The 26,621-nt window shown below is 45.1% G+C and overlaps 2 protein-coding genes across 4 annotated transcripts in view; both read left to right on the forward strand.

The window, feature by feature from the left end:
* Positions 1 to 5,983, forward strand: part of LOC143828498 (aldehyde dehydrogenase family 3 member B1-like) — a 29,832-nt gene extending 23,849 nt beyond the window's left edge. The window contains exon 9 of the mRNA XM_077318848.1: positions 4,155 to 5,983. Coding sequence (XP_077174963.1) covers positions 4,155 to 4,348 — 194 coding nt within the window. The 3' untranslated portion in view covers positions 4,349 to 5,983. The remainder of the gene's footprint in view (positions 1 to 4,154) is intronic.
* Positions 5,984 to 6,991: 1,008 nt separating this feature from the next.
* On the forward strand, positions 6,992 to 15,443 carry NDUFS8 (NADH:ubiquinone oxidoreductase core subunit S8). 3 transcript variants are annotated; one of them, XM_077318843.1, is made up of 7 exons: positions 6,992 to 7,124; positions 7,762 to 7,825; positions 11,614 to 11,676; positions 11,941 to 12,030; positions 14,107 to 14,279; positions 14,921 to 15,049; positions 15,230 to 15,443. In XM_077318843.1, exons 1-7 carry the CDS (start codon positions 7,053 to 7,055, stop codon positions 15,359 to 15,361), a joined length of 723 nt encoding a protein of 240 aa, XP_077174958.1. In that variant the 5' UTR covers positions 6,992 to 7,052; the 3' UTR covers positions 15,362 to 15,443. The 3 variants fall into 3 exon arrangements, with proteins under 3 accessions (XP_077174958.1, XP_077174959.1, XP_077174960.1); XM_077318844.1 differs by lacking the exon at positions 6,992 to 7,124 and adding an exon at positions 7,375 to 7,484 and having other exon boundaries at positions 7,760 to 7,825; XM_077318845.1 differs by lacking the exon at positions 6,992 to 7,124 and adding an exon at positions 7,438 to 7,577.
* Positions 15,444 to 26,621: the final 11,178 nt, after the last annotated feature.

Here is a 26,621-nt window from a genome sequence, read left to right on the forward strand (position 1 = left end):
GAAATGGATTGACTCTCCTAAACATTTCCCATACCTTTGGTCCAGTTGGGTTTGGGGTTCAGGCCATTTAAACCTAGCAGTTGAGCAGGGCCTATACTGCAATGAACTTTCAATGCACTTTCAAAGTAGACTTTTCTGTTCTGCACAGGAAAATCCAGCTGCCAAAGAACACTGAAAGTGCATTATCCTATGTGTGCAGAACGGGCCCAGGGCAACCATCTTGTCAACTATTAGGTTTAAATTTTGCTTTCCCCTTTCCAGAAAACTAAAATATATTGCTGAAATAGCTTGCAGTCATTTCAGCCTTACAGCAGGGTAGTCTCTTTCGCTTCCCTCCATTGGGGGGGGGGGGGAGTGAAATGAATGGCAAACCTGTTGGGCAGTTGGGTTTAAATGGCAGCTTTCCTTGTAGTTCCTTCCTGCCTCTAAGTGGGAGTAAATATAAAATGAATTGGGGCTGGCTGTCAGCCATTGAGAACTCACAGCTGATGAGTGGACCCACGTCCAAGCAGGAGGGAACAAAATGGATTTGTGCACATATCCACAAGCCATTTCAGAAGTCTATTTTGCTTCCTTCAGTTTGGAAGGGGGAAGGAAAACTGGCCTCCCCAGCCAGCCAGTTTGTTTTGGGGGGTTGGGTTCTGTTGGGTTCAGTGGTTTGGTTCAGGAACACTCCAAACCAAACTGGAATTTTCCAATTTATGCACATCCATTTCACTAAAAAGTTTGCAATTTACTATGCAGTATAAAGCAGAGGTACACTTTTTGTGGCACACGGATTTTAATTGTATTGGGTGTAAATCTTTTAAAGATTGCGCTGCAAGCCAAGCCTCTCATGTTAAGCTTACCTAATCACGTGGGATGCTAACTCATGAATGGTGGCAGCAAAGTCTGTAACGTGTTACTCGGAGCATTCAACTTGGAACCCTTTCTTAAGCAGATAAGAGCAAACAACAATCTCCTGGCCTACATAATTTAAGGGCAAGGGGAATATCTGTTCAGATTAGAAGTAGACAAGAGCATTCAGCATTCTGCAGGGTCTGCAAGATGGAGCTCTTCCACCAGGTCTGTGTTTGAGGCCGGTGTGCTAAGGTAGATCTAGACCCCCCTCCTGGGTTACTCTATTGGCGGAGTAAGATCTGCATCCCCTCTGTCTACCACCGGAAGTGATAGTGGGTAGGATTTAGTATTGTTTTTCGCCATGGTATTTCTTGGATTCTATGTATGGTTTGCTGTGCATTCTGATATAGTTTTGGGATTGATTTAGGGTTGATTTTATTGGGGATTTTATGCATATTTGGAACCCACCACAAGCCTTTTCAGGAGTGGCAGGCTAGAAATTTAATAAATAATTAAATAATAAAAATGAATAAAAATGCTTGTAAGTCTGCACTTCGGAGGAAAAGTTTAACCCTAGATAGCAAACCAGAACCTCCCTGAGTGGATCCACCGGTGTAGAAATGTTCAGCCAACTCAACATGATGTCTCATGGCAGGATTCTAAGACATTTGTATTCATTACAATGGGAAGGTTCATAGGGAACCAAAAGTAAAAGGATTCAGATGCCTTTATACTAACGGCCAAAGCATGGGCAATAAGACGGAACAGCTGGAACTTCTCATGCTGATGGAAAGGTATGATCTAGTAGGCATCACAAAAACTTGGTGGAATGATTCTCATGACTGGAATGTAATAGTGGATGGATATGAACTGTTCAGAAAAAACATAATAGATTGAAGAGGTGGAGGAGTGGCACTGTATGTGAGGAAAGGGCTTACCTGTCAGGAAATTCTAGTGAAGGAGAGTATATCTACAGTGGAAAGCATCTGGGTGAAAATAAGCGAGGGGAAAACAAACAGTGTGGTGGTTGGTGTCTGCTACCGACTGCCTGACCAACGAGAGGATGTAGATGCTGCACTGTAACAAGAAAAGATTTTTTAGTTATGTGAGGAGCAAACGTAAAGGAAGCAACTCTAACGGAGGATGCAGAGAAAGCAGAAAGGTGCAGTGCCTATTTTACATCTGTTTTTTCCCACAGGTCAAAGGGTTTAGGCACATCTAGAGATGGCAGTAGCCAAGAGATAGTGTCTGGGTGGCAGGTTGACATGGACAGAGAGGTTGTCGAGAGGCATTTAGCTGCACTAGATGAGTTCAAATCCCCTGGGCCGGATGAAATGCACCCGAGAGTGCTCAAAGAACTTTCCGGAGAGCTAGATGAGGGGGGGGGGGGAGGGACTACTCATCAAGTTTGCAGATGACACCAAATTGGGAGGACTGGCAAATACTCCAGAAGATAGAGACAGAGTTCAACGAGATCTGAACACAATGGAAAAATGGGCAAAAGAGAACAAGATGCAATTTAATAAAGATAAGTGTAAAGAGACCTTGGGGTACTTGGGGATTGTAAACTAAACATGAGCAGGCAGTGTGATGCAGTGGTAAAAAAGGCAAATGCCATTTGGGGCTGTATCAACAGGGGCATCACATCAAAATCACAAGATGTCATAGTCCCATTGTATACGGCACTGCTCAGACCACAACTGGAGTACTGTGTGTAGTTCTGGAGGCCTCACTTCAAGAAGGACGTAGAAGGACGTAGATAAAATTGAAAGGGTACAGAGGAGAGCGACGAGGATGATCTGGGGCCAAGGGACCAGGCCCTATGAAGACAGGTTGAGGGACTTGGGAATGTTCAGCCTGGAGAAAAGGAGGTTGGGAGGGGACATGATAGCCCTCTTTAAGTATTTGAAAGGTTGTCATTTGGAGGAGGGAAAGATGCTGTTCCCATTGGCTGCAGAGGAGAGGACACGCAGTAATGGGTTTAAACTACAAGTACAACGATATAGGCTAGATATCAGGAAAAAATATTTCACAGTCAGAGTAGTTCAGCAGTGGAATAGGCTGCCTAAGGAGGTGGTGAGCTCCCCCTCACTGGCAGTCTTCAAGCAAAGGTTGGATACACACTTTTCTTGGATGCTTTAGGATGCTTAGGGCTGATCCTGTGTTGAGCAGGGGGTTGGACTAGATGGCCTGTATGGCCCCTTCCAACTCTGATTCTATGATTACATTTTTGCAGGATGTACCCCAAAGCAGCACCTTTGGAGGCAGGGGGAAAATCCACTGTTTAAATTAAATCTACCAAATTTTAAGTCTCTTTTCCCTTCAGTGTTTATATATAGCTTACCTTTAAAAAAATCAAAGAAACATCATCTTGATTTTTTGTTAAACCCATGTAGTCATAGCTTCTAGAAAGTTTTATTCAAAAACTAGCCAAAAAGCCCTTTGCATGCCAAAATGCAATGGGCGCTAGCAGCCCATGGATGGGGGAGGCGACGTATCTGGGTGGCTGGAGGGGAGGTTGGGTGTGCAACAGGATCACCGGTGCATCGATGGCAGCCAGGAAGTCTCTGGGCCCGAAGCCGGTCGAGCGCCTCACTGGCGGGCAGGCTGCCGGTGAGCAGCTGCTGGCAGCTGGCCAGAGTCTCGCAGGGTGCCGTGGATGCAGTGGCAAGGTCTTCAGCTGGCCAAGCCACGGTGGTACCGGCTCTGAGGCTACGGCACACGTCCCGGCATGGGGCAGCAGCCAGGCTGCCCCCATTGTCGAGGAAGGGAGCGAGCCACAGACCTGCCCTTCTCACTGTCCAGGGACCGTCTGGCGGCAAGGCTGGGCGAGTGGCTCACACACGCCGACAGGAGGCGGGCCCTTTAGGCCCACTGGAGCAACGGAAGTCCAGGCCGGACTGCGGGTTCCAATTCTTGACAGGGCCCCCCAGATGGCCCTTTCCTTAATATTAGAGACCTTGTGGTAAGGATGCTAGGTCACTCTTGACATGAGGTACAGCTTTCTCAGTGCCTCTAGTGCCTGATGTCTATATGAAAAACACAACACTGTGCCCAAGTACATCTTCTCCTTATAGCTGCTATACCCTTTTGTTAAAGAGAGTTTGCTGTTCCCTAGGAGGATCTAGATGACATTTATTGCATTATCTTTAGGCATTGCTTAGGGATTAAAATGTAATGTCTGAACAAGCTATAACTGTTAGCAGCCTACATGAGAACATTTGCAATCTTACGTATGGGCAAGCCTTTTTGCATATGGGCCCAGCCTTTGCATTGGATTTGATCTGCATATTTTCTTTGTGACTCTCTTGCAGGATGCAGTGGGTTTGGCAAGATTAATGGCAGATTCAGCTTCGACACTTTCACTCACCAACGAGGGTGCCTCACTCGCTGCATGGGCCTGGAAGCACTCAACTCTGTCCGCTACCCACCCTACACTGAAAGGAAGCTGCAAATGCTGAAGTTTGGCACAGACGTCAGACGCTGGAACCCTTGCACCCTCCTGTGAACTCCCCAAGCAGCAGAGGCCCTGTGTTTGCATAAGGAACTGAGCTGCAAGAGAGAAGGAGGGTTTCTAGTTCCTCTGCTGTTTGTAGAATTTAGTCATACCGCCTTAAAAGGTTATGCCTTCTCCAGAAACCTTGCTCCTGTGTCTTGGCTCCCACTCAGTTACCTTACTGCTATGTTTGCACCCATTATAATCTCAATCTTGTAGTTCTCAGGTATAAATGTTCAATGTGGTACTAGGTAAGACATATCTGTGTTGCTCCTGTCTTTCGTTGCCAGTAGCTAGGATGGGTAGGAAAAGGCAAAAGATTAGTTAATGTCTGATATTTTCTCCACTTAGGACAAACCAGGACTGTTAATTGAAAGCGGTGCACAGCACTGCTTTAAGATGGCAGTTTAATTTCCCTTTGAATCATGTTATCAAATCTGTTCTGCAGGCTGGTTTAATATATATGTGGGACCAGTTTGTTCTTTGTAAGGATGTGAAGAGGTAGCCCCACCTCTACAATGAAACAGTCACTCATATTAGTACAACTATTTTATGAATACTGAGCAGTCTCTAAGAAAATGTATGGGTGAATGTGTATAATAATTCCAAAGTGATTCAAAAGTAAATCAATGTAAATCTTTTGTCACAGATTTTCCATGTAACCATGTTTTCTCCCATAGACATATCCTTTCTGTTAAGCCATAACCCTTGTACTGTCACTTTCTACTAGGATTGCCAACTATTAAACAGAAAAATCCCTGTTCCCTTAGTAGAGGTTGAATGTGTCAAAACGGGAAATTTCATGGCCTTCAGATAAATATCACTATCTGGTATTTGCTGCAGATCAAACTGATAATAAGGGAACCCTACTTTCTGCTTCTAACTACTCTTCTTAACAATAATTGCAGCTTTCATTTAGCATGTATGCAAACTCGGGTATCACAAGAGCCTCCTGTGGTGCAGAGTGGTGAGGCAGCAGACATGAAGTCTAAAAGCTCTGTCCATGAGGCTGGGATCTCAGCAGCCGGCTCAAGGTTGACTCAGCCTTCCATCCTTCCGAGGTTGGTAAAGTGAGTACCCAGCTTGCTGGGTGGTAAACGGTAATGACTGGGGAAGGCACTGGCAAACCACCCCGTATTGAGTCTGCCATGAAAACGCTGGAGGGCGTCACCCCAAGGGTCAGACATGACTTGGTCCTTACACAGGGGATACCTTTACCTTTTAAACTCGGGTATAAAGCCTTGCCTTTGTCATGAACCCCGATTCATGTCCCCCTTCTTTTGATATGTGGTTCTTGGTGCCCTCTGACCGAATGTCATAAAACCATAAATTCTCCTTCCTGGTTTCCTTGCCTCCTCTGCATTCCACTGAAGCTCCCAGCAGGGAACCATTATCTATCTGATTCCGGTGACCTTGCTAGGCACCTAGGTGAAGCAGCAATGTAACCATTTAGATCAAAACTGGGCCATCTGGCTTGGCCTGTGAATCTTTGCACCTCTTTGTATCTCCCGCCAGAATCCTGGACTCACCACTCCCTCAGAGTCAACCCTATAAGTAACCTAAATTTCCATTCTGCCTTTGTCTCTGCCAAGACTTTTGCTCAATGGCTCTTGGCGCACTTTAGTCATTTGTATCGTCTGTTCAATAAAGCTCTCCTTTGGATTTTCACCTGCTTTGAGATCCTGGATGTTTCTTTATCATGGACTTTACTAGCTGAACTCTGCCTGATACCTGACAAGTTGGCAGAGACCTCTCTTTCTCTCTGTTAATCTTTGGTACCGAACGCCTCGCCCAGCATGGCAGCAGTGGCAGGAGAGGACTCAGGGAAAGATCTCTTCGATAACCCTCTGCATGGCGGTGCCCAGACGGTCCCACCAAGGCAGGCAGTTCGTGCCCCGGCTGGGGCTGAGGGCTGCATGAGGTCCCTTCCAACTCTATTATTCTATGATTCTATGAATTAAGTGTATGGGGTTTATTGCTTCTATTAGAGGACTTTTATTACAGCAAAGCGACTTTCCACACCTGAACATCCAACTTAACACCTCCTGCATGAATAGAAAGAAGACTCAGAGCCAAGTTTAAGACCAACACAGTTTTATTCAAGGTGTAAGCTTTCATGCACAAGTACACTTCTGCAGATACTGGACTCAACTAGTTGTGGGTTTTCTGGGGTGCCTGGTTGTGGTCTGGTAGCTTTAGTCCCTGACGTTTTGCCAGTACCTGTGACTGTCATCTTCAGTGGTAGGACACAAGTTGGGAATCTCTCCCTGCCAAAGTGGAGATATTCCCTTCTTGCCGTGCCCTGTCCTGCTTCTGAAGAGCCCAGCCCCAGGTCCTGGTAAAAACTCAGGGACTAAAACTACCAGACCACGGCCACGCAGCCCGGAAAACCCACAACAACCAGTTGACTGCGGCCGTGAAAGTCTTCCACAATTCACAGGACTCAAGTTTTGTTCTGCTACTTCAGACCAGAGGAAATGCTCACTAGAAAGAAGCCACGCTACACCCCCAACCGAGCCACAAAGACAAGCTCCTGTGATCCTTCAGTAAAATCTGTCCTCCAATCCACGCTCGTTCTGAAGTTTCTCGCAGCCAATCACTGACAGCTACTGTCACAGACCTCTTTTTTTCTGTACTCCACATAAACATTCCACCCCTTCCCACCATTCTAACCAACCAAAGAGAAAGTCCCACCCCCTCAGGGCCCCTCCAGCCAATGCCGCTCAGGCGGCAATTGGCCACAGTCACTCCCGGTCTCCGGCAGCTTGCGGCAGAGCTGTGCCGTACGGTGAGTACTTTCTGCCCTTCATACTTCCTGGGTTGGGTAGGCGATAGTTTGCCAGACTGCAAGAAATTCTTTCTTTACAAGGGAGGGGAGGAAGCTTTAGCAGCACCTGATCTATAGGACCTTCACAGAGGGTGGCAGAGGGCATGACTGTGCGCATGCGTTGCGTCTGGACGACGGGACCCACAATGACGCATGCGCTTAGCAGAATTTGGAGGTTGATTAGGTGAGCTAGAGACAGACGCATGCGCTTTAGTGTTCGTTAGCCTGCGCTAGAGGGAGGGAGATCAGACGTCGCGTCTCTGTTGGCCTTGAACACATGCTGTGGATTTCCTTGCTGGAGTAGAACGCTGCAGCGAACGGAGGAAAGGAAGGGGTTGTGGTTTATTGGTGGAGCTTTGGGTGCAAAAGAAGTTCAGATCAGTCTTAGGCAGCTCCCGTTTGCAAGGTGTTCAGGTAGCAGGTCTTCGGAAAGTTTTTTTCTGAATGGAGGTTTATCTCACGTTAGAATAGGTGGCTCGCTTCATATGCGTTTATACGGTCAAAATAATAATGGGGTATATGAGACCGTGGAGGGACAGTGAACACTGACTGAAAAGCTAGCTCATTTGTCTGTTACTTTCCTTCTTGTCCCTCACAGAGGAGTCCTGCACGGATGTTAAAAATGCCCGTACTCTGGATGATGAATCAGGCTTCCCGAGCAGGTAAGACTGCAGAACAGAAGCATTTTGTTTCAGGTACTGGTTTGGACCTGGCCATTGGTTATGGCAGGTTGTCGCCTGCTTTGTTTCCTACTGGTAAAATGAGGATAATAATTTTGATCTGTGATGCAGAGTGCTGTCAGGGGTAGACTATTCAAGCATGTTTAGTACTGGAGATGCTATATATATTATGTATAACGCTGTAGATAAAAGTATAGAGGTGTCCGTGGAAGCCTACATACTTGATCATCCACAACATTTGCTCTACGTTTTGGGCATGTGACAAGTCTCAGTATTGTGTGTCTAAATTTGATAAGAAGTACTTCAGCATTCCAGAAGTACAGGCAGGATTTCGAAGAGGCAGAGGAACTAGAGATCAAACTGCCAACATACACTGGATCATGGAGAAAGCTAGGGAGTTCCAGAAGAACATCTACTTCTGCTTCATTGACTATGCTATAGCCTTTGATTGTGTGGAGCACAACAAATTGTGGCAAGTTCTTAAAGAGATGGGAATACCAGAGCATCTTATCTGTCTCTTGAGAAACTTATATGCAGGTCAGGAAGCAACAGTGAGAACTGAACATGGAATCACTGATTGGTTCAAAATTGAGAAAGGAGTTCGGCAAGGCTGTATACTGTCGCCTTGCCTATTTAACTTGTATGCGGAGCACATCATGAGAAAGGCGGGATTAGAAGAGTCACAAATTGGGATCAAGATTGCAGGGAGAAATATCAACAACCTCAGATATGCAGATGATACCACTCTAATGGCAGAAAGTGAAGAGGAACTAAAGAGCCTGTTGATGCGGGTGAAGGAGGAGAGTGCAAAAGTTGTCTTGAAACTCAACATCAAGAAAACAAAGATCATGGCATCCGGCCCTCTCAATTCCTGGCAAATAGATGGGGAAGAAATGGAGATAGTGACAAATTAAAAGACGATTGCTCTTGGGGAAGAAAGCTATGGCATATCTAGACAGCATCCTAAAAAGTAGAGACCCTGCCAACAAAAGTGCGTTTAGTCAAGGCTATGGTATTCCCAGTTGCAATGTATGGCTACGAAAGTTGGACCATAAGGAAGGCTGTCAAAGAATTGAGGCTTTTGAACTCTGGTGTTGGAGAAGACTCTTGCGAGCCTCTTGGACTGCAAGGCGAACAAACCGGTCAGTCCTAGAGGAGATCAGCCCTGACTGCTCCTTAGAAGGCCAGATCCTGAAGATGAACTCAAATACTTTGGCCACCTCATGAGAAGGAAGGACTCCCTGGAGCTTAATGCTGGGAGCGATCGAGGGCAAAAGAAGAAGGGGACGACAGAGAATGAGGTGGCTGGATGGAGTCACTGAAGCAATAGGTGCAAACTTAAATGGACTCCAGGGAATTTTAGAAGACAAGAAGGCCTGGAGGATCATTGTCCATGGGGTCATGATGGGTTGGACACGACTTCGCACCTAACAACAGCAACAACAACAACAACAACTTCAGCATTTGAGTAATGGCCCTCAAATTGCATACATGTTGGATGCTAGGAAATAATAATGCTGGATTGTAAGGCATCTCTTATGTATGCTGATTAGAAAGTATGCCCCATTGAACCGAAACTTATTTTTTAGTAGCCACACAAAATAGGTTTCACATAAGAAATCATGAGTACACAGTACTCTTATCCTGAGCTGTTGGTCTGCTATTACCCATGGCAGTGATGCCATAGAAACTGGACTCTAAATCAGTAATTTCGCAGGCACGGGGAAGCCCTTCTGAGGGAGATCAGGGTAGTTGGCAGGGGAGGTGTGAACTCCTCACAGTCTCTACCATTCACAAATGCAGAAGCTCGATAGCTATTCAATGTGCCTTTCATCAGGCCAAAATGCAGAATGCAAAATGCAGATGATTGTCACGATCATATCAATGCAGTACAGCAGATGTGTATTTATCTTGTCCTCTGCGTGTGCTGAGTATTGGCAAGCTCTGTGTTTCTGGGGTTCTTTCTTTGTGTGGTGAAATGACAACATTATATAATGGATGAATTTTCACAGATCGCAAGTTAGTATAAAATTACAGTTACTGATGCTGCCAAATATAATTGGGAGTGAGTGGGAGTCCAAGTACTAGCAGGTGATAAGGTAGATTTGTTGGATTCTGTATACTTCTTTGAAATCTGATACATTACAATTTTATGCTTTTGACCTTCTTTTACTGTACAAAATAGGCTCAACTAGCCACATCTCATCAGATCTTGGAAGCTAAGCAGGATTTGCTATAGTCAGTACTAGAATGGGAGACCATCAAGGAAGACCAATGATGCTATGCAGAAGAAGGCAGTGGTAAACCACCTCTGCCTCATCTCCTGCACTGAAAATGCCACAGTCCTGGGGTTATCATGAGTTGGCTGCAACTTTATTATTGTTGTTGTTATTATTATTTTGGAAACTGCATACCTTGTTCTAGGGTTTCTCAAAATATTCATTTTAGTTATTCCATAGTGTACATATGAATACCAGATCATAAGTACTAAATATATGAAGCTGGTGATGATGTGCCTTGAAGTGAAATGTGAGAGGAATTAGAAGAACACACGAAGTAACTGGGGACTGCTTAATTTTTTTCTCTTCCTATATTTTTGTCTCTAAGAGTTGGGCTTATTTCATAACCTCATTGAGAATGCTGTCATTTTAACAAAAAGATATATAGCTGGACAGGGAGAAGACTATAGGACTTCCTGTATTGTCACTCTTAGAGAATTTTTTTTGCTTTTGATAGGCAGAAATTAAGACGAGTTCTGCTGTATCAAACCAAAAGTCCATCTATTTTGACATCTGGGTTCTAATAATTGCCAACCAAATCATTTTTGGAAGACCAACACTGGCATGAAAAGGATAGGATGCTCCTGTTTGTCATGGTATCTGATATACAGTAGCAGGATAACTCTAAATATGGAAATTCTGTTTTGTTCTCACAGTTTAACACTGAATAGCAGAGATAGACCTACTTTCTGTGAGTCCCACCTACCTCACAGGGTGTCTGCTGTGGGGAGAGGAAGGGAAAGTGATTGTAAGCTACTCTAAAATTCCTTCTAGTAATGAGAAGCAGGGTATAAAAACCAACTCCTACTATTTTTTGTGTGTTTCAAACTTTTAGCAATACATTTCATTAGGTAATTCTGAGTTTTAGTTTTCTGAGTTGACCAAAGTGATTCCATTGTCCATTTCCTCTGTACCATTAATAATTTTATAAACCTCTCATGATCTCTCCCACAACACTTCTTTCTCTTTCTAAATTAGAGCTCTGATGTTTTAAACCAGGGGTAGTCAAACTGCGGCCCTCCAGATGTCCATGGACTACAATTCCCAGAAGCCCCTGCCAGCATTTGCTGGCAGGGGCTTCTGGGAATTGTGGTCCATGGACATCTGGAGGGCCACAGTTTGACTACCCCTGTTTTAAACTCTTGTCACAGAGAAGCAAGTGCTGATTGACTCCAATAAGCATGGACAGTTTTGTGGTATCCAGACAGGTAATAAGTTATCCATTGTAGATGTTAAATCTCTTCTTGGTCATTGCATTCATTGGGTGGCTAATAATAAATCCATGTTGTAGTTCTTGTCTGTGACCTGGTTCTCTGTTGGCTGAAGTAGCTTTATGGTATGTCCTGGCATCTCATGTTAATAGTTTAGAAGTTATCATCTAGGAAGGAAATTAATCAATGTCAGGGTTTAGACAATTCCAGTATTTACTATGCTTTGCTGATAATTCAATGTCCATATCCCCTTCCCTCCAACCTGTCCATTTTTCCATAGGGACTCCAATGTGCCTGAGCCTTGCCCGATACCTCAGCAACACAGTCCCAAAAGCCTCCTACAGTAAGTACAGCTTCATGTCCACATACAAGATTAGGGAATACAAAATTCAGCTTTGCTTCATCCCACCTTTAATGCTCTCCATGTTGCCCAGAAAATGACACCATGCACATCTAATAGGCATGTTTCCTCTGAGAATGGAGCATGGGCACTTGTTTTGACAGAAATTTCTGTTTCCCAGATCATTGCCATGTTTGATCTTTGCATGCACTATTTCCACAATAGATTTTGTCATTGGGGTTTTCTTTCTTTCTTGGGGGGCTGCAGAATATGTAAATCTAAAAGAGGAGCCAACAGACATGAAATCTATCACAGACAAGGCTGCACAGACCCTACTGTGGACAGAGCTCATACGAGGTAAAGATGATACTGGAATAAGAAGGGGTAGTAAAAATATGTAATGTAACTATGTGGCATTGGATAGGTGGATATGAGGGGAAGAGTCTGAATCATGAAGTCGTAGAATGGATTGCCGAGCCAAGGCTGACAACTTCCTATGTTTCCTCATCCCAGCAGACCTGTCCTGATCCATGAAGGAGGCAGCAGAGGGGTTGTGGACAGTGTCTTTGCCATGGTTAATTGTAATTGATAACTCATCAGAAGCATTGACAGGCCTGAGGCTAAGGTGTTAGCATATTTTACTTATTTAAAATCAAATTTATATGCCACCCTTCCCCAGGAACCCAGGGCAGCTTACAACATCTTGGAAGGCATTGTACAGAGAGCCTAGAGCAGTCTCCAGTCATCTGTGCTCTTGGCTCTCTCTGCTACTGCTAGCTGCCCTCCATTTTTTGGCTTTTCCATTGACATGGAGAATGGTGTCTTTCTTCCATCCCAGCAGCTGTATTCCAGAAGCCTGGCCCAGTCATTTAATTTCATACTGGGTATATTTTAAAATTTTAAGTAGCTTATTAATGTTTATCCAGCTTTTATCTGAAAAAAAGGATGCTTTGCTTTAGGATGCTTAGGGCTGATCCTGCGTTGAGCAGGGGGTTGGACTAGATGGCCTGTATGGCACCTTCCAACTCTATGATTCTATGAAAGACTATGTGGTGGCGACAGGCAGTTCTAGGCAATTGTATGAATGCTCTTACACTCTTTTGGAGCACAGTTGAAGAATACAGAACTGTGAGAGTGACTGCCATAGTGCTGCATTGCATCTTGTCACCATATGCGGGTGGTGGGAAGAGGGTAGTTGCAAATATAGTTCATTGCTGAGCTGGTAACCTGAACTGCTTCCTCATTCTCCTTTCTGAGCATTTGCACACGCATCTCCTCTGAACTTTCCCCACAGCTGCTGTTCTCCTCCCAGCACACACCAGAGTGGGATAGGATTTGCCCCTTTTATCTCCTCTCTTTGGGTTCTTTACCCACTGGGCTGCAGTCCCACTCTGCATGGTGTGCTTGGAGGGGGAGAGTGGCGGGAGAAGCAGCAGTAGACTAGTCACTAGTGGATGGGCAGTGCCTGGAACAGGAGAGGTGGCAGATTGGTGTCAGGCAGCAGCTTGTGGAGCAGGACTGGAACTCGCTTTGGGTGAGTGGTAGCAAAAGAAGACAATTTCTAGAACTGATGAGGACTTTGAAGTGGCACTGGTGTGCTGGGGAGGCTGGACAATCTCAGTGTTCCCATCCACGCCATGAGAGAACCTGCTTTAACTGCAATATTTTAGGAAAGATCACAGTAAAGCAGGTCTGAGAATCAGTGGGAATTACCAGAAAGGTAGACAATTGGAGGACACCAAACTCTGGTTCTCCAGATGTCTATGGACTACAATGCCAGCATGGGAATTGTAGTCCGTGGACATCTGGAGAGCCACAGTTTGGCCACCTCTCCCCTAGAGGATCCTCTAGGGCAGTGGTCCCCAACATTTTTTCACCGGGGACCAGTCAACGCTTAACAATTTTACTGAGGCCCGGGGGAGGGGGGGTAATCTTTTGCCGAGGGATGTTGCCACCGCCACCTGAGGCCCTGCTCCACTTGCTTTCCCGCCGGCGCCCCTGACTTCCTGCCGCCCGCTGGGGGGTGCTGCCAGCAGCAGCTGTGCAGTGCCACGCCGAGAGGGAGCCCCAGCCATGGCGGCTGCCAGAGAACACCAAAGGTGAGCTGGCGGCAGAGTGGCAGGGCAGCCTCCGAGGCAGCAGCTGGGGAGGAGGACGAGGAGGAGATGCGGCCCGGTACCGACTGATCTACGGACTGGTACTGGTCCCTGGACCGGGGGTTGGGGACCACTGCTCTAGGGGGGAAAAAACACTGGTTTAACAAAACAAAGCCCTGGAAGTAATGTCTGCATATCCTAGCAAACATAAATTGTAGAAGTGTTGCAAATTTAAGGGAAATTAGTACCTGACAAAATTGTAGCTGTTTAAATGGGATATTGTTAGTTTGCAATGCACTGGATTTTAACCTAATTTTTGATGCACATTTTCCCATAGGCTTAGGTATGACTTTGAGCTATCTGTTTAGGGAACCTGCCACTATCAACTATCCCTTTGAGAAAGGTCCCTTGAGTCCACGCTTTCGTGGGGAGCATGCCCTACGCCGATATCCATCTGGAGAGGAGAGATGCATTGCCTGCAAGCTCTGTGAAGCTGTCTGCCCAGCCCAGGTGAGGCCCCTTTTGTCACTTTTTCCTCAGGGTCCTGGTCCGGTAACTTCATTATAGGGATTTGTTCACATAGCATAGGAGCTAAGTGTAGAATTGTTCCACTTCTACTTAACAGCTGCATATTTTAGGTAGAAGTTGTCTTCAGACAGAACCATGCATATTACATGGAAGATAGTATTTCTCATAATCCAGCCGAAACCCCTTAATTCTCAGTTACAGTTTACTTAGAAATAAATTTACATAGGCTTACTTCTTTATGGTGATTCATCAGGCATGGATAGTCTTCAAATATGTGCCTGAAAAATGCCACATGTGCTAGAGAGATTCCATCGCTGATGGCATTTTCACTAAGTGTATTACTGTGGAAATGCCTGAGGGAATACTCTTTCATAGTACAGGGAAAGACAGGCAATAACAGCTGTTCTTATTTGAAATAACAGCTTTTCACATACATCCTGGGGCTTTACAAAATTTGAGTCCAATGGCACCTTGAAGACCAACTAGTCTGCATGCACACGGAAGCTCATGCATTGAATAAATCTTTGTTGGTCTTAAAAGCGCCATTGGAATCAAATTTTGTTGCCCATGTTTGCGGAATACTGCATGTCAGTAAGTTACGCCTCTTGCTGTCCTCTTTACAGGCAATCACCATTGAGGCAGAGCCCCGTGCAGATGGCAGCCGGAGGACTACACGCTATGATATTGACATGACTAAATGCATCTATTGTGGTTTCTGTCAGGAAGCCTGTCCAGTGGATGCCATCGTGGAGGTGAATGGGTTGATGGGTGTGGTGTGTTTAGTACCGCTCTGTAGATTTCTGCCCAGATTTGTTGTCTGGAAGCCTGAGCTGAGACGGAGAAAGTAAGCAAAATCCTTACCTGTTGGGTGGAGAAGGTCCTCTCTGTATATGTGTATATGAGGCTTGATGTGACCTCAGTTCTTTCTGCAGGGCCCCAACTTTGAGTTCTCCACTGAGACGCATGAAGAGCTCCTGTACAACAAAGAGAAGCTGCTGAACAATGGTGACAAGTGGGAAGCTGAGATTGCTGCTAACATACAGGCTGATTACTTGTACCGATGACAGAGCACTTACGTTAGCCTTTGCGCATCCTAACCAGCAAGTCCAGTCAGACCCAAGTCTCCAATAAAGTGTATGGATTCACTGTTTGTTTCCCTGTGTCTTGAGGTGGGGGAGAAGCTGTATGCAAACTGTGCTGGACATAGCCCTTGCTTGCCTTTTTTGTCAGGCCAAATTGTGTTGCTAGCATGCTTCCCCCTTTTGGCTGATGAGAAAGCCGTGGGGGTGGGGGGCATTGAGGGCACTGTAAAGATATTGGATGAGAAAAGTTGGTAAAGGGGAAAGTCAAGAACTGGGGAATTCAACTTTTTTCTTTATCTTTTTTGCTTGATAACCTTTCCTAGTAAAAGGGACTTTTGTGGAATTAATATCCCTTTTGTGTTCCATTTGGCGAGCCGAGCCCAAGGAGCTAGGAAATGGGGCTGAACAATGGGGCCTGTATTATTTTGAATGCTTATGGCAGAATTTGGTACCTGTTAGGTGAAAGGGATGGTTTATGTAAGTCTTCTTGACATGCTGGCTACCCCCGTGCAGCACATTTTATGACATAAGCAAGAATTCCCGAAGACAAAAATCCATGCTACGCTTTATTTTGAAAGGTCAGTATCACAAGCTTCTTTTTTAATATGAAATTTGAATTCTCTATTCAGACAGGGCTGTTTCCACTACAAAGATGGACTCTTGGGATCAGTGGCTCTCCTTTTGCAGTCTGCAGTTAGAAGCCTTGTGAAATGGAAGGGGGAAGGGATTTGTTTAGTATCTCTGAATGGGTTGGGAAGGGAATTGCATTCATTCTGTGCAAGGATCTTAGTTTGAGAAATGATTATGGTTTCTCTTTTAGGTGTTTAGCTACTGATGGGTTGGCACAGGGAAAACTTATTCCCCTTTGCTTACTGTGCTATGTTCAGTGAGATGAAGCTCAGTTCTTGAGTCAAAGCTTACAGTTGCTTCTTCATCCTGTTGGTGTGTAACAGAGCTGAATCTTATTGTATGGAAGGGAATGTCAGCAGGACCTCTCAGGAAATGAGGTGTGCTTTCTGAATACATGAGGCTCAGGGAACACTAATTGGCCCTTTGGTGCTTCCATGAAGGACAAGTAGAAAAGCCTGTTGGTAGAGCCTGTTTGAACCCTCTTCCCTTAAAGAAAAGAGGGGGTACAAAGATAGCTGAAATGAAGCAGCATTGAGTCCAAGGAGGGTAAAAAGTAAGATTTTTAAACTGATCACAGCTTGGAGGGCCTATGATGTATAGAAATGTTTTTCTGGTATTTCCACTCACCTGCCATTTCTAAGGTAGGGTGCCCCAACCTTTTTGAGCCTGGACATCTTTAGAATTCTGTCACAGAGTGGTGGGGCAACCAGAAAGTGGCTGAGCAAAACCCCCATTTGACCCATGGGCATCAGGAATGGGGTTGGTGGGCACCGTGTTGGGGAACCCAGCTGTAAGGAGCTAGAGATGTAGTCTCTTACAAAGTTCATGATTGTTTTCAAAAGGAAGCCTCTCCACTGCAACCCCTTCCCCCCCCCCCCTCCTCTGGGGACCCTGGCTTACATGTAAGAGGCAACTCCATTTGAAGCCTAAATATTTGCATGTTCTAGAGAGCTGTTATGTATGAAGTTGATTGAGCAGGAGACATGATGAACAGAGATGGTGGGGTTCATAGTTGCTACGTTCTGAGCAGTTTAAGGCAGCATGTAGGGTAGTTGCTCTTTAGCTCTCCCTGTCTGATGAAGTTCCATGACAATGAATCAGTGTGATTGAGTGTACTGAAATAGCAGTCAAGATACGGGAAATGAAGTGATATAATGGAATCGTCTGAAATAATGTGGGGAAAAAGGAAGCTTAAGTGTGTCAGGTGATTGTCTGCAGGAGGAAATGAAACTTAGACCATAATGAGTAAGGTTCCAAGGCAAGTAAGATTCCTCAACATGTTGAAAGAGTTTTACATACTTTGACCTCTAATAAAGTGAAATCCAAATGAATGACCTTGTTTTTTAAAACATGCAATGTTCTTCCATGAAGGAAAAGTAGAAAAGCCTGTTTTAATGTGTGCATGTTTGTTTGTTTGTTTTTTTTGGGGGGGTATTGTTTTTAAAGCAGACATACTTACTGTAGAAGTACTTCAAATCTACTGTAGCAGTGGCCCAATTTCTAGAGCATGTTATTTGGCTGAGCATACTAGTTAATAGACCTTATGTGTCTGATTATGATACATTCAAAGCCCAGATAGAAGAAAAAGCTCTTTGTTCAAATGCTGTGACCATGAAGGATAAATTGTTTTTTGATAATTATATTTTAAGATATATTTTAAGATCCTTGATGACAAAAGGGACTACTACAATCAGGGGTATAAACTATTTTATTTATTTATTTATTTTATTTATTCATATTTTATACCGCCCTCTCCGAAGGCTCAGAGTGGTTTACATATAACTGAAACTATACATGAAACCATACATATAATAACAATATTATTCATTGATAAACTGGGTGACAGTATAACATAACAGTGTATCATAACATAAACAGTGGTAACTCGAGCAGGTTCAGGAACCTTAGTGGGTTTCTGGGGGGAGGGGAGGGGCAGGGGCCCTGCAGATGTTGGTTGTTTGGCCTGGCCTCAGCCATATGCCTGGTGGAAGAGCTATGGGGAAAGTGGAATGTAAGCTTCCTGCCTTGAGCTGCCAAGTAGCATCATAAAGCTGTTTAGGCTTAAACTGTGCAGCCTCATCCTTTCTGTTCATAAAAAGCCTGCTTTCGTTCTCTGAGATTGGGAACATTTACATTGTCACATAGGAGCACCCCTCTGCTGCCTTACCTTATTCCTAAAACCCCTGTGGATCAACCTGTGGATCATCAAAACAGACAATGTATTAGAAGTTAAGGTGATTTTGGTATCCTGACAATTACAACTTTAGAGGGGGAAAATGGGAGAGATGGGATTAGCTTCTTGTTGTTTCTGTGTGCCTGTATGGGGAAGGGGGGATAAAATATATAAAATAAGGTGATTCTGCTGACCTGGAGTCTACTTCAATCAAAAGCTCCCATAATTTCAGATCAGGGTTAGAGAAGCCAGTCCTTACTGTGGGTTTACTGTGGATTCTGGGGTGCATTTGAATATTAATACTGAATATTACATTTGAGTTATGTAGTTGTGAGAGTGTTGCTCTAAGGTTGGGGAGACTGGAGTTCATTGTGACCTTGGGCCAGTCATATACTCAGCCTAAATTTTTGCCTCCACCCTTGTCTGACAGAGTCAACAAACCCTGATTCAGTTCTATATAGCCAAGTTAAGGTTCAACTGCAGGAATGAACGGCCAATCCTTAAAGCTCTGCTCAAGTAAAAGAATCATGCTCTACTGCCTAAAGTTGCCAATGTACTTGCTCAATGTTAAAATTTCATTTTTTGTTTGTAAAAAATGCTACAGTGTGCATCAGGTTTTATACCACCTATGTTCATTGGAATTCTGGCTATCTGTATCTATTTTAATTTTATGCCATTAAAGGTAATCTATATCAGCCTAAATTGTGAGGAAAAGAGAGGGGGAAGGAGTATTCTGAGATGCATTTCATGCATGAATGAAATATTTACTCAGATTGTCTCATTGAAGGAGTTTGTGACATCTTTCCTGTCTGCTGCCTTTGAGATTAAAACTATTGAAAGTGAAAAAGTCATATTTAAAACCACATGATTGTTGATTGCATATGGGTGTTGGAAATATAAATTTAATAATAGATATAGATTACAAAGCTTGTCCCCCCCCCCTGGAAACTGAGAAGAATATGTCCCTGGTCACAACAGCGTATAGGGATACCAGCTCTGGGTTGGGAAAAACCTGGAGATTTTTTTGGGAGGTTGGGAGAGTTGGAACTGGGAGAGCAGGCCCTTAGCCAAGGGGAGTGCAAAAGGGAGTGATCCCCCATCAATCATTTGCCATTTCCCTCCAATTAGCGTTAGGGTACAACAGTGTCCCTCTGTGCAATGGGCTTCAACAGAATTAGCAGGTTAGCAGGGCTGGAGTCCTAATTTTAAAAATCTGCAGAGGTGGGGGAAGCAAAATGTTGGTGTAAAGCAGAGAGATAAGGAAGGAAAGGATAAAGGTATTGTAGCAGACTCAGAAGAAAGTAAAGAACAGGATATATGCTAACCCACAGGAATCTTATTCACAGAAGAAGGTTGTAGTGTTGCTCTGAAGATGGAAAGTTGCTGGGAAACCTGTGGGCACCTAAGATTATGCCACTGTTTTTTGACCCTATGTTTGTTATGTAGAAAAGAATCCAGTTCAGTCTGATTTTATTTTATTTATAGTTTCCCTTTCTCACTGAGACTCAAAGTGGATTACACAGTGTAAGTCAGTGCAGTAATTCACATGAAACATCTAATGATGCAGTAAGACTAGGGTTACAGCAAGTTGAAACAGCAAAAATAGCTAAATGGTGCATCAAACAAACTTTTACAAAGGTAGAAAATGCAGTAAGAGCAGGAAAGTACATACAGGAAAGAATACCGTGATACAATTCCGTCCTGATCATTTTATAAAGGCTCCTTCCTGAATCATTTTTATCCTAAAGCTCTATTACCTTTTCTGAAACACCATCTTGAACCATTTTGTTTTATGTAGTTGACGGAATGGGAGCCGCAACCAAACATATGTTGAGATTCATGTGGATAGCCGTGTTGGTCTGAAGCGGCACAACAAAACAAAACCAGAGCCCAGTGGCACCTTTAAGACCAACAAAGATATATTCAAGCGTGAGCTTTCTAGTGTAAACACTCTTCCTCAGACTAAAGTGCCACTGGACTCTGGTTTTGATATGTTGAGTTGCTGATATTTCCCATTTGTTTGAAGCCTTGAGTTTGTTATTTCCAGGGAAAAGGTGGCATTTAGTGTCAGTAACTGGAAGAAGGCTCACATTTAATTCTGCATACTCACAGTTGCTTGGGAGGGCATTTTTATAAAGTTTATGCAGTACAGTAGTCTTGCCAGTGTTTGCAATACACTGATTTCTTGTTATGTTCTTTCATGCACATTTTTTTGTAATTCCGTTTTCTGCATTGCTTCACAGGGCATGTTTGATACCTTTGTTTTGCATTTAGTAAGCCTAGTCCTACTGCATTACTAAATTCTTCGTGTTGTCTTATTGCCATGTGCTATCCCATGTGATCGACCTAAATTCTCAAGTAAAAAATTGGTAAACAAGAAATGAACCGACAGCCTCCTCAATACACATGTTCTGCCTACCAGCTTGTCAGAGAGGAATGGGTTGGGGGGGGGGGACTTCCATCAGGATATAGTGCTATAGAGTCCACCTTTCAAAGTGGCCATTTTCTCGAGGTGACCTGATCTCTATTCCCTGGAGATTAGTGACTGCCAGGCGATACCCAGCAAGTCCCTGGAGGCTGTCAGTGAGGTGCGGCCAATTTAAGGTGACCAGATTTTAACATTGGTAAAGTGGGACACCATTGACCCGGGGGGGGGGGGTTCTTGATTTAAAAACTGGTCTATAGTAATGTTATATATATATATATACATATACATATATATATAAACTTAATTTGCCAGGTGCCCCCAGATGCCCCTCCAAAAGTGGGACAATCTGGTCACCTTAGGCCAATTCCCTCTAAGGAGCTAGCGGTTCTAGGGCACCCTCGACTCCACGTGCCCCTTCTCCCTACATGCCTTGCGCATGCATGTGACCCCTTGAGCATGGGAGGGGAAGGCGGCCGTGTCGCAGGCGCTCCCACTGTCCAGGAATGGGGGACGGGCTTGCTGGTGCAGGCTGAGTGCTCGCGGCGCAATGGCCGGCTGAACAACGAGTGGGAGTTGTGTTTGGCACGCTTGGCAAACATCAGTCCCCGCGGCTTTCCCTCCGTGGCCATGAGCGACATCCCCTACAGCCATGAGTACCTCGGGGAAGGCGCTTAAAAGGGCACACAGGCTCCTGCGCACTCTTACGCGAACCCAGCGAGGCTTCCAAAGAACCGCGCCTCAGCTGGGCTTGATGGCGCTGGGCAGAGGGACGGGCGCGCCTCCCTTCTGGCTCGAGGGAAGGCCCTTGCTTTTCCTACCCAACGGGGTGGAGGCTGTTAATTGTGCCCGAAGCCTCTCCCAGCCTGCCGGCCTCGATGGGATAGCAGGAAGTGCCCCGAGCCGCGCGCAAGGAAGCTCTCCGGGCGGGCGGGCTCACAGAGCCTCCTCTCGGTTCGCCCCTTCCTGAGAAGGAGGAAGCTCGCCGCCCGCCCGGGGACTGAGACGCTTGGCGGCGGCAGAAGGTCGGTACGCGCTAAGCCAGCCCACCCCACCGCTGCCCCAGTCCCTTCGCCGAGCCGAGGTTGGGGGCCGCTCTGCCCTGCTGTCAGTCTTCCCCCAGTCCCCCGCTCTCTTTCAGGGGAGTACGGCCAGCGCGGCTCCCCTCTGCTCGCATATTCTCCGGGGCGATTTCCCCCGATCCTTGTGCCGGGCTCTGCTTTGCTGGCTTGCGCCGGGGGGGGGGGGCACTTTCCCTTTGCTTTCCCCGCGGCGGCTCCTTTCGCGAGATTAAGCCCTCCTCTGTTAAGGAGAAGGGGCCTCGCGCTGTTTGGGAGGCAGCGCTCACTTTAAGGGAGCCCCTTTGTGGATCTGCCGCCCGCCCAGCCGTAGCCGCTTCATAGTATAGATTGTTAGGAAGGGGTTAATAACATATAGGAGTGATTGGTCGCCGAAGGCATGGGGGGGGGGGGGGGTGTTGCTTTTCGGAAGCCGGGCTCCGTTCGGAGATGCTGCCGAAGGCGAGCTCTCTTCCGTTTCTCTAGGCCCATTTTGCCAAGCATGAAGCAGGCTAGTGGGGATGAGCCTGTTTTCCTCGTGTGCGGTTTTCTTTCCCGGGCTGTGACTGCAAACCTAGAGCTGGACTTCCCCGGCCGCCTCACGTGGCCTTTCGTCTCTTTCTGCGCTGGAATGTCTTCATGGCCTTGGAAGACTCCAGCTGTGCGGGAGAGAATGGGGGCCGGCAGAGCCGCTGCCTTGCAAATAAAGGGATTGCTGTCTCTGCTTGGACTGGCTTACAAAACAGCCAGTGCTTTCTGCTCGTCCATTTGTTTAAGTGGGCATTTGAACTTGCTGTGTCAGCTGGGTCCGCAAAAAGCTCGGGGCCTTTGAAAGGCAGCTTTCACCTGGATCTTTTCAAAACTCAGTGGTTGACATTAACTTCTTCCTCCAAATCCTGTCCTTTGTGCATAGAACTGAGGGGGAGGGGCTGTCTCTGCCTTTGTCCTGGCCGGTCATAGAAAGCAGAGATGCCCTGTTTCTCAAAAGTCCAGTGGGAATTGAGAGAAAAAGCCTCATTTCTTCTCTTGGATTCTGCCAGTTGGGCAGTCCAGGGGAAAGTACAGGAGAGAAAAAAGGTCCCAAACCCACCCTGTGTGCCCTTTCAATGAGCAGCCATTCAGTGGTTGCCTTCCAGATGTTTCTTTAAAATTGTATTTCTTAATGTTAGGCTGCAAATAACACACTAGCCATTCTCAGGTACTCCATATTGTGAAAAGGGTTGTGTGAAAATAGTGTAATTGTGATTCACCTCTCCACTGGCGCAAAGCTCAACAGTATAGGTGTCAGGTTTGGAGGGGGAGAAGAGAGCTTGTTGCTGGTGGTTGTGCCGTTATAAGAATCCTGGAAATGTTGCAGAATTCTTCACTTGAGCAGGACCCAACTGACCTCCAGGTTCCCTTCAGGTGGCAACTTAGTATAGGTGGGGGCCTTTACTTGTTGTGTAAGTGGGTCTGCCCAGGGCTGAGCTTGAGGTCTGAGGCAGGAACTGGCCAATGTGCGGTGAAGATCCAGTCTGCCTGAGCCTATCAGTTTAAAGCAATCAGTGCTAATCTGGCCAATCCTGCACACAGGCAGGGAATTCTATTGTCTGCTTAGTGGGGGGTTTTCTGGACAACATATATTCACTACAACATATACATATATTCTACAACATATATTCACTGCTGAGATCACCAATAAAGAGCTGTTTGTTTGCCCAGTTGCCTGGCGTTCCTCCTATGAACCCATATATTTCGCATTTCTGCAAAGCTTTGTTTCCTTTTCAGGGAATCCTTGCCACTAACCCATTCTGGGACTTCCTCCCACCTTAACTTATTGGCTGTTTCCTTTTCCAAGACAAAAAATAGCTTATCTTCTGGTGGAGAAAGTGCAAGTATTGTTTGGTTCTGTTTATATTGGCTCCAAAGTCCTTGACAGTCTTCCAGATTCTCATTTCTGAACGTGCTGGAAAGTTTCCCCTACTGTTGTCTAACCACTTGAGAGTTGTGAGTGTCCTGCATAGTGCAGGGGGTTGGACTAGATGACCCATGAGGTCCTGGAACAATAATAGTTCCATTATTCTATGATTCTATGAGGGGGGCCAGATTTTATTGATTGAGATGTCCCCTAGTGTCTTCCCCCCCTCCCCCGGATATTTGCGGTTGAAGACATTTCCCACTAGCCAAGTGTCTCGGGAATCCTGCTCTCTGTATTTTCTTGATAATCACTGTGACCATGCAGCCACTATTAACTCACTAGCCTATGACTCTCTTCCCCTCACCTCAATGCACCTCCATCCTGAGGTTTCCTGATGAGGGAACAGGTGGTATGGGGCAAGGTAAATTGTGTGTGCTTCATTATGCAGGCTTCCCTGCTGTTGTTGGAGATGCCTGTTGTGTTACTGCCTCATCATGGCTGGTGGGGCATCACAGCCTTGACTCCCCTATCTTTTGGGAGTGTTATCCCGCCCCCTCCAGCTAGCCCTTTTGCGGCTTCTGAGCAGACTGCCAAGGCTGGCCACTTTGGCTGCGACCCTCCCTTGCTGTTTCTGTTGGCACCTGGGGCACATTTCTGAGAGAGGAGCCAGTCGCAGCAGAGCTGTAGAAAGCAGAAACTAACAGATAGGCATTATGATGGAATACTGGGTATTATATTGATCTGGAATTTGTGACATTTTTGCAGACATAAAAAGGAGGTGAAATTATATCTTTTTACTAGCTTGTTTGTTATGGGTGCTGAACACTCCTGCTTTGGAAGTGGTGATGCCCTTTCTTAACTTTTCAAAATATACTAAAAACAACAAAGGATACTTCTATGTCCCCCCGCCTTCTTTCAATCAAGTTCTGGATTGTACAGTTTACCACCACTTCTCCATGTACTTTGAATCTTTCATTGGCTAGTGTTACCAGTCAGATACGCAGCTGGGAGCTTTTGGTTTTGCATTCACATCTGCCAGATAGTTGTCCCTCCTTCTTCCTCATACATGGCACTCACTGTTAAATTGAGGAAATCCCCAAGCTAGCTGTTTGAAAAGATTATTTACCATTTGTGACAATGAAAAATCATTTAACATTTAAAATGTGTACTGCTATTTGATGGTGGAGCAACCCCAATTTTAGCCTGACTTTTAGCTTAATAGATTGAATGAAAGATACACATACCAGTGAAATCAAACTACACCAGCATGGCATAGTGGTTAAGAGCGGCAGTTTCTAATATGGAGAGCCGGGATTGATTTTGTGGTCCTTCAGCTGAAGCCAGATGGGTCACCTTGGGCTCATCACAGCCCTGATACCTAGCAGTCCTGTCAGAACCTCTCTCAGCTTCACCTACCCAACAAGATGTCTGTTGGTGGAGAAAGGAAGAATTGTAAACTGCTTTGAAACTCCTTTGGGCAGTGAAAAATGGGGTATAAAACCCAACTCTTCTGGTTTGACCATATGTCTTGTTCCTCCATTCAGGCTTCAGGTGGAATATGCACTTACTTAACATAAATTGTTCTGTGTTAGAAAAAAGAGAGATGTTTTCATAACATTACAAGTGCCAACTGGCCATCACTGTAAACTTGCAAAAACCTTTCCTCTGCCCTACCATAGAGCTTAATCTTTGTGGGGAAGGTAATGTTTGGATTGAATGCAATGAAGGCACTTCCAGATATGTCCTGCATGTTACATCTGTATCCAGTCTTCCTATGAGCAGAAGAGTTTTTTGTTATGTTTTCTATTTTCATGAGTAAAGTCTCCCTAGAGATTTAGGAGATGTGGGAGAGTTTAAAAACAAACTGCTGATCAAAACATCACCTGGTCCTTCTGCTGTTTTTAGAGAAAGGGTTTTTTATTCCCCTTCCATATCTGTACAACTTCAAAAAACAAACCATTATGCATAGTTCCCAGTTCAGAAACCCACACTCCTGCACTTTAGGAAATCCGATCTCTGTAGTTCAGCTTTAGTTTGGCCCAGTTTTTATATATTGTAGTGGCATTACCAGATAGATTCCAAGGCTTCTCTGGCACCAAGTTTGCCCTACAATTGAGTTGTCTCACTTTTTTTCTTCACTACAAGGTCATGGGGTTTTGGCCTTTATAAATTCTAACTGGCATAATGCCCAGTTTCTAATAGTAGTCATCATGGAGAACTATATTATGAGTAAGGAAATGGTAAATCATCAGGGAGCTGATGTTTGGATACTGGCCAGTTCAATTGTTATATTTCCTGCATATCTCAAAGTTTAGAGACCTAAAATGTCTGGAAATTCTGAAGCCATGGAAATTGTAGAAACATTGAAATATACACAATTCTTACTTCATCCTTTAATCTTATTTTACTTTTATTAAATGTCTCATTTATAGCTGTATATTCATAAATTAAATTTTATAACATTGAAAACACCAAGCTATTTAATAATGTACTGTCATCCAAAAGATTATAGCATTTTAATTGTTCTGAAAATTATTAACATTTAATTATCCTTGAAAATATGTTATACTAGGGACTCTACCACTTTTTACTCCGCTAGGCAACCCTAGAGTTTCCTACGTGTGCCATATTTAATGGTAGTATGTATGATGAAATAAACAGGCCAGATTGTTCTTGCCAAAACAACTGCAGCAATATTTGATGAACCTAAAAGAAGAGCTGTCATTTTTTGTTGACAAGCTATAGGCCAAATTAGATATATAACAAACTAGGGACAAAGCCCATTGCATTCAGGAATACAGCAGGTGCTAGATTGGAGGGGTGTGTGGAAGAACTCTGCGGATGGCCTGTCCCTCCCCCCAGGTCCTGAAAAGGCTACAGGCTGGAGGCCCCTGGGAAGGGAACTCAACAGGGGCAGCTCTCACGCAGCAGGGATCTCCAACCTCTGAACCTCAGAGGGAAGTGGAAGGAGGAGGGGGTGGACAAGGGTGGGGGATAGGAGGCAATTGGCTGGCCACTGGACAGGCAAGCCGGTTGGAGGAGAAGGCACTCAGGAATGG

This window comes from Paroedura picta, unplaced genomic scaffold, assembly GCF_049243985.1.
Source record: "Paroedura picta isolate Pp20150507F unplaced genomic scaffold, Ppicta_v3.0 Ppicta_v3_sca35, whole genome shotgun sequence".
NCBI classification, from domain to species: Eukaryota; Metazoa; Chordata; class Lepidosauria; order Squamata; family Gekkonidae; genus Paroedura; species Paroedura picta.

Excerpts from the sequence above, each read along its gene's own strand:
- NDUFS8 (XM_077318843.1), top strand. The coding sequence starts at position 7,053 with ATGCCGCTCAGGCGGCAATTGGCCACAGTCACTCCCGGTCTCCGGCAG. Across the intron at positions 7,826-11,613 it reads GAATCAGGCTTCCCGAGCAG|GGACTCCAATGTGCCTGAGC; the intron begins GTAAGACTGCAG and ends ATTTTTCCATAG. Across the intron at positions 11,677-11,940 it reads AGTCCCAAAAGCCTCCTACA|AATATGTAAATCTAAAAGAG; the intron begins GTAAGTACAGCT and ends GGGGGGCTGCAG.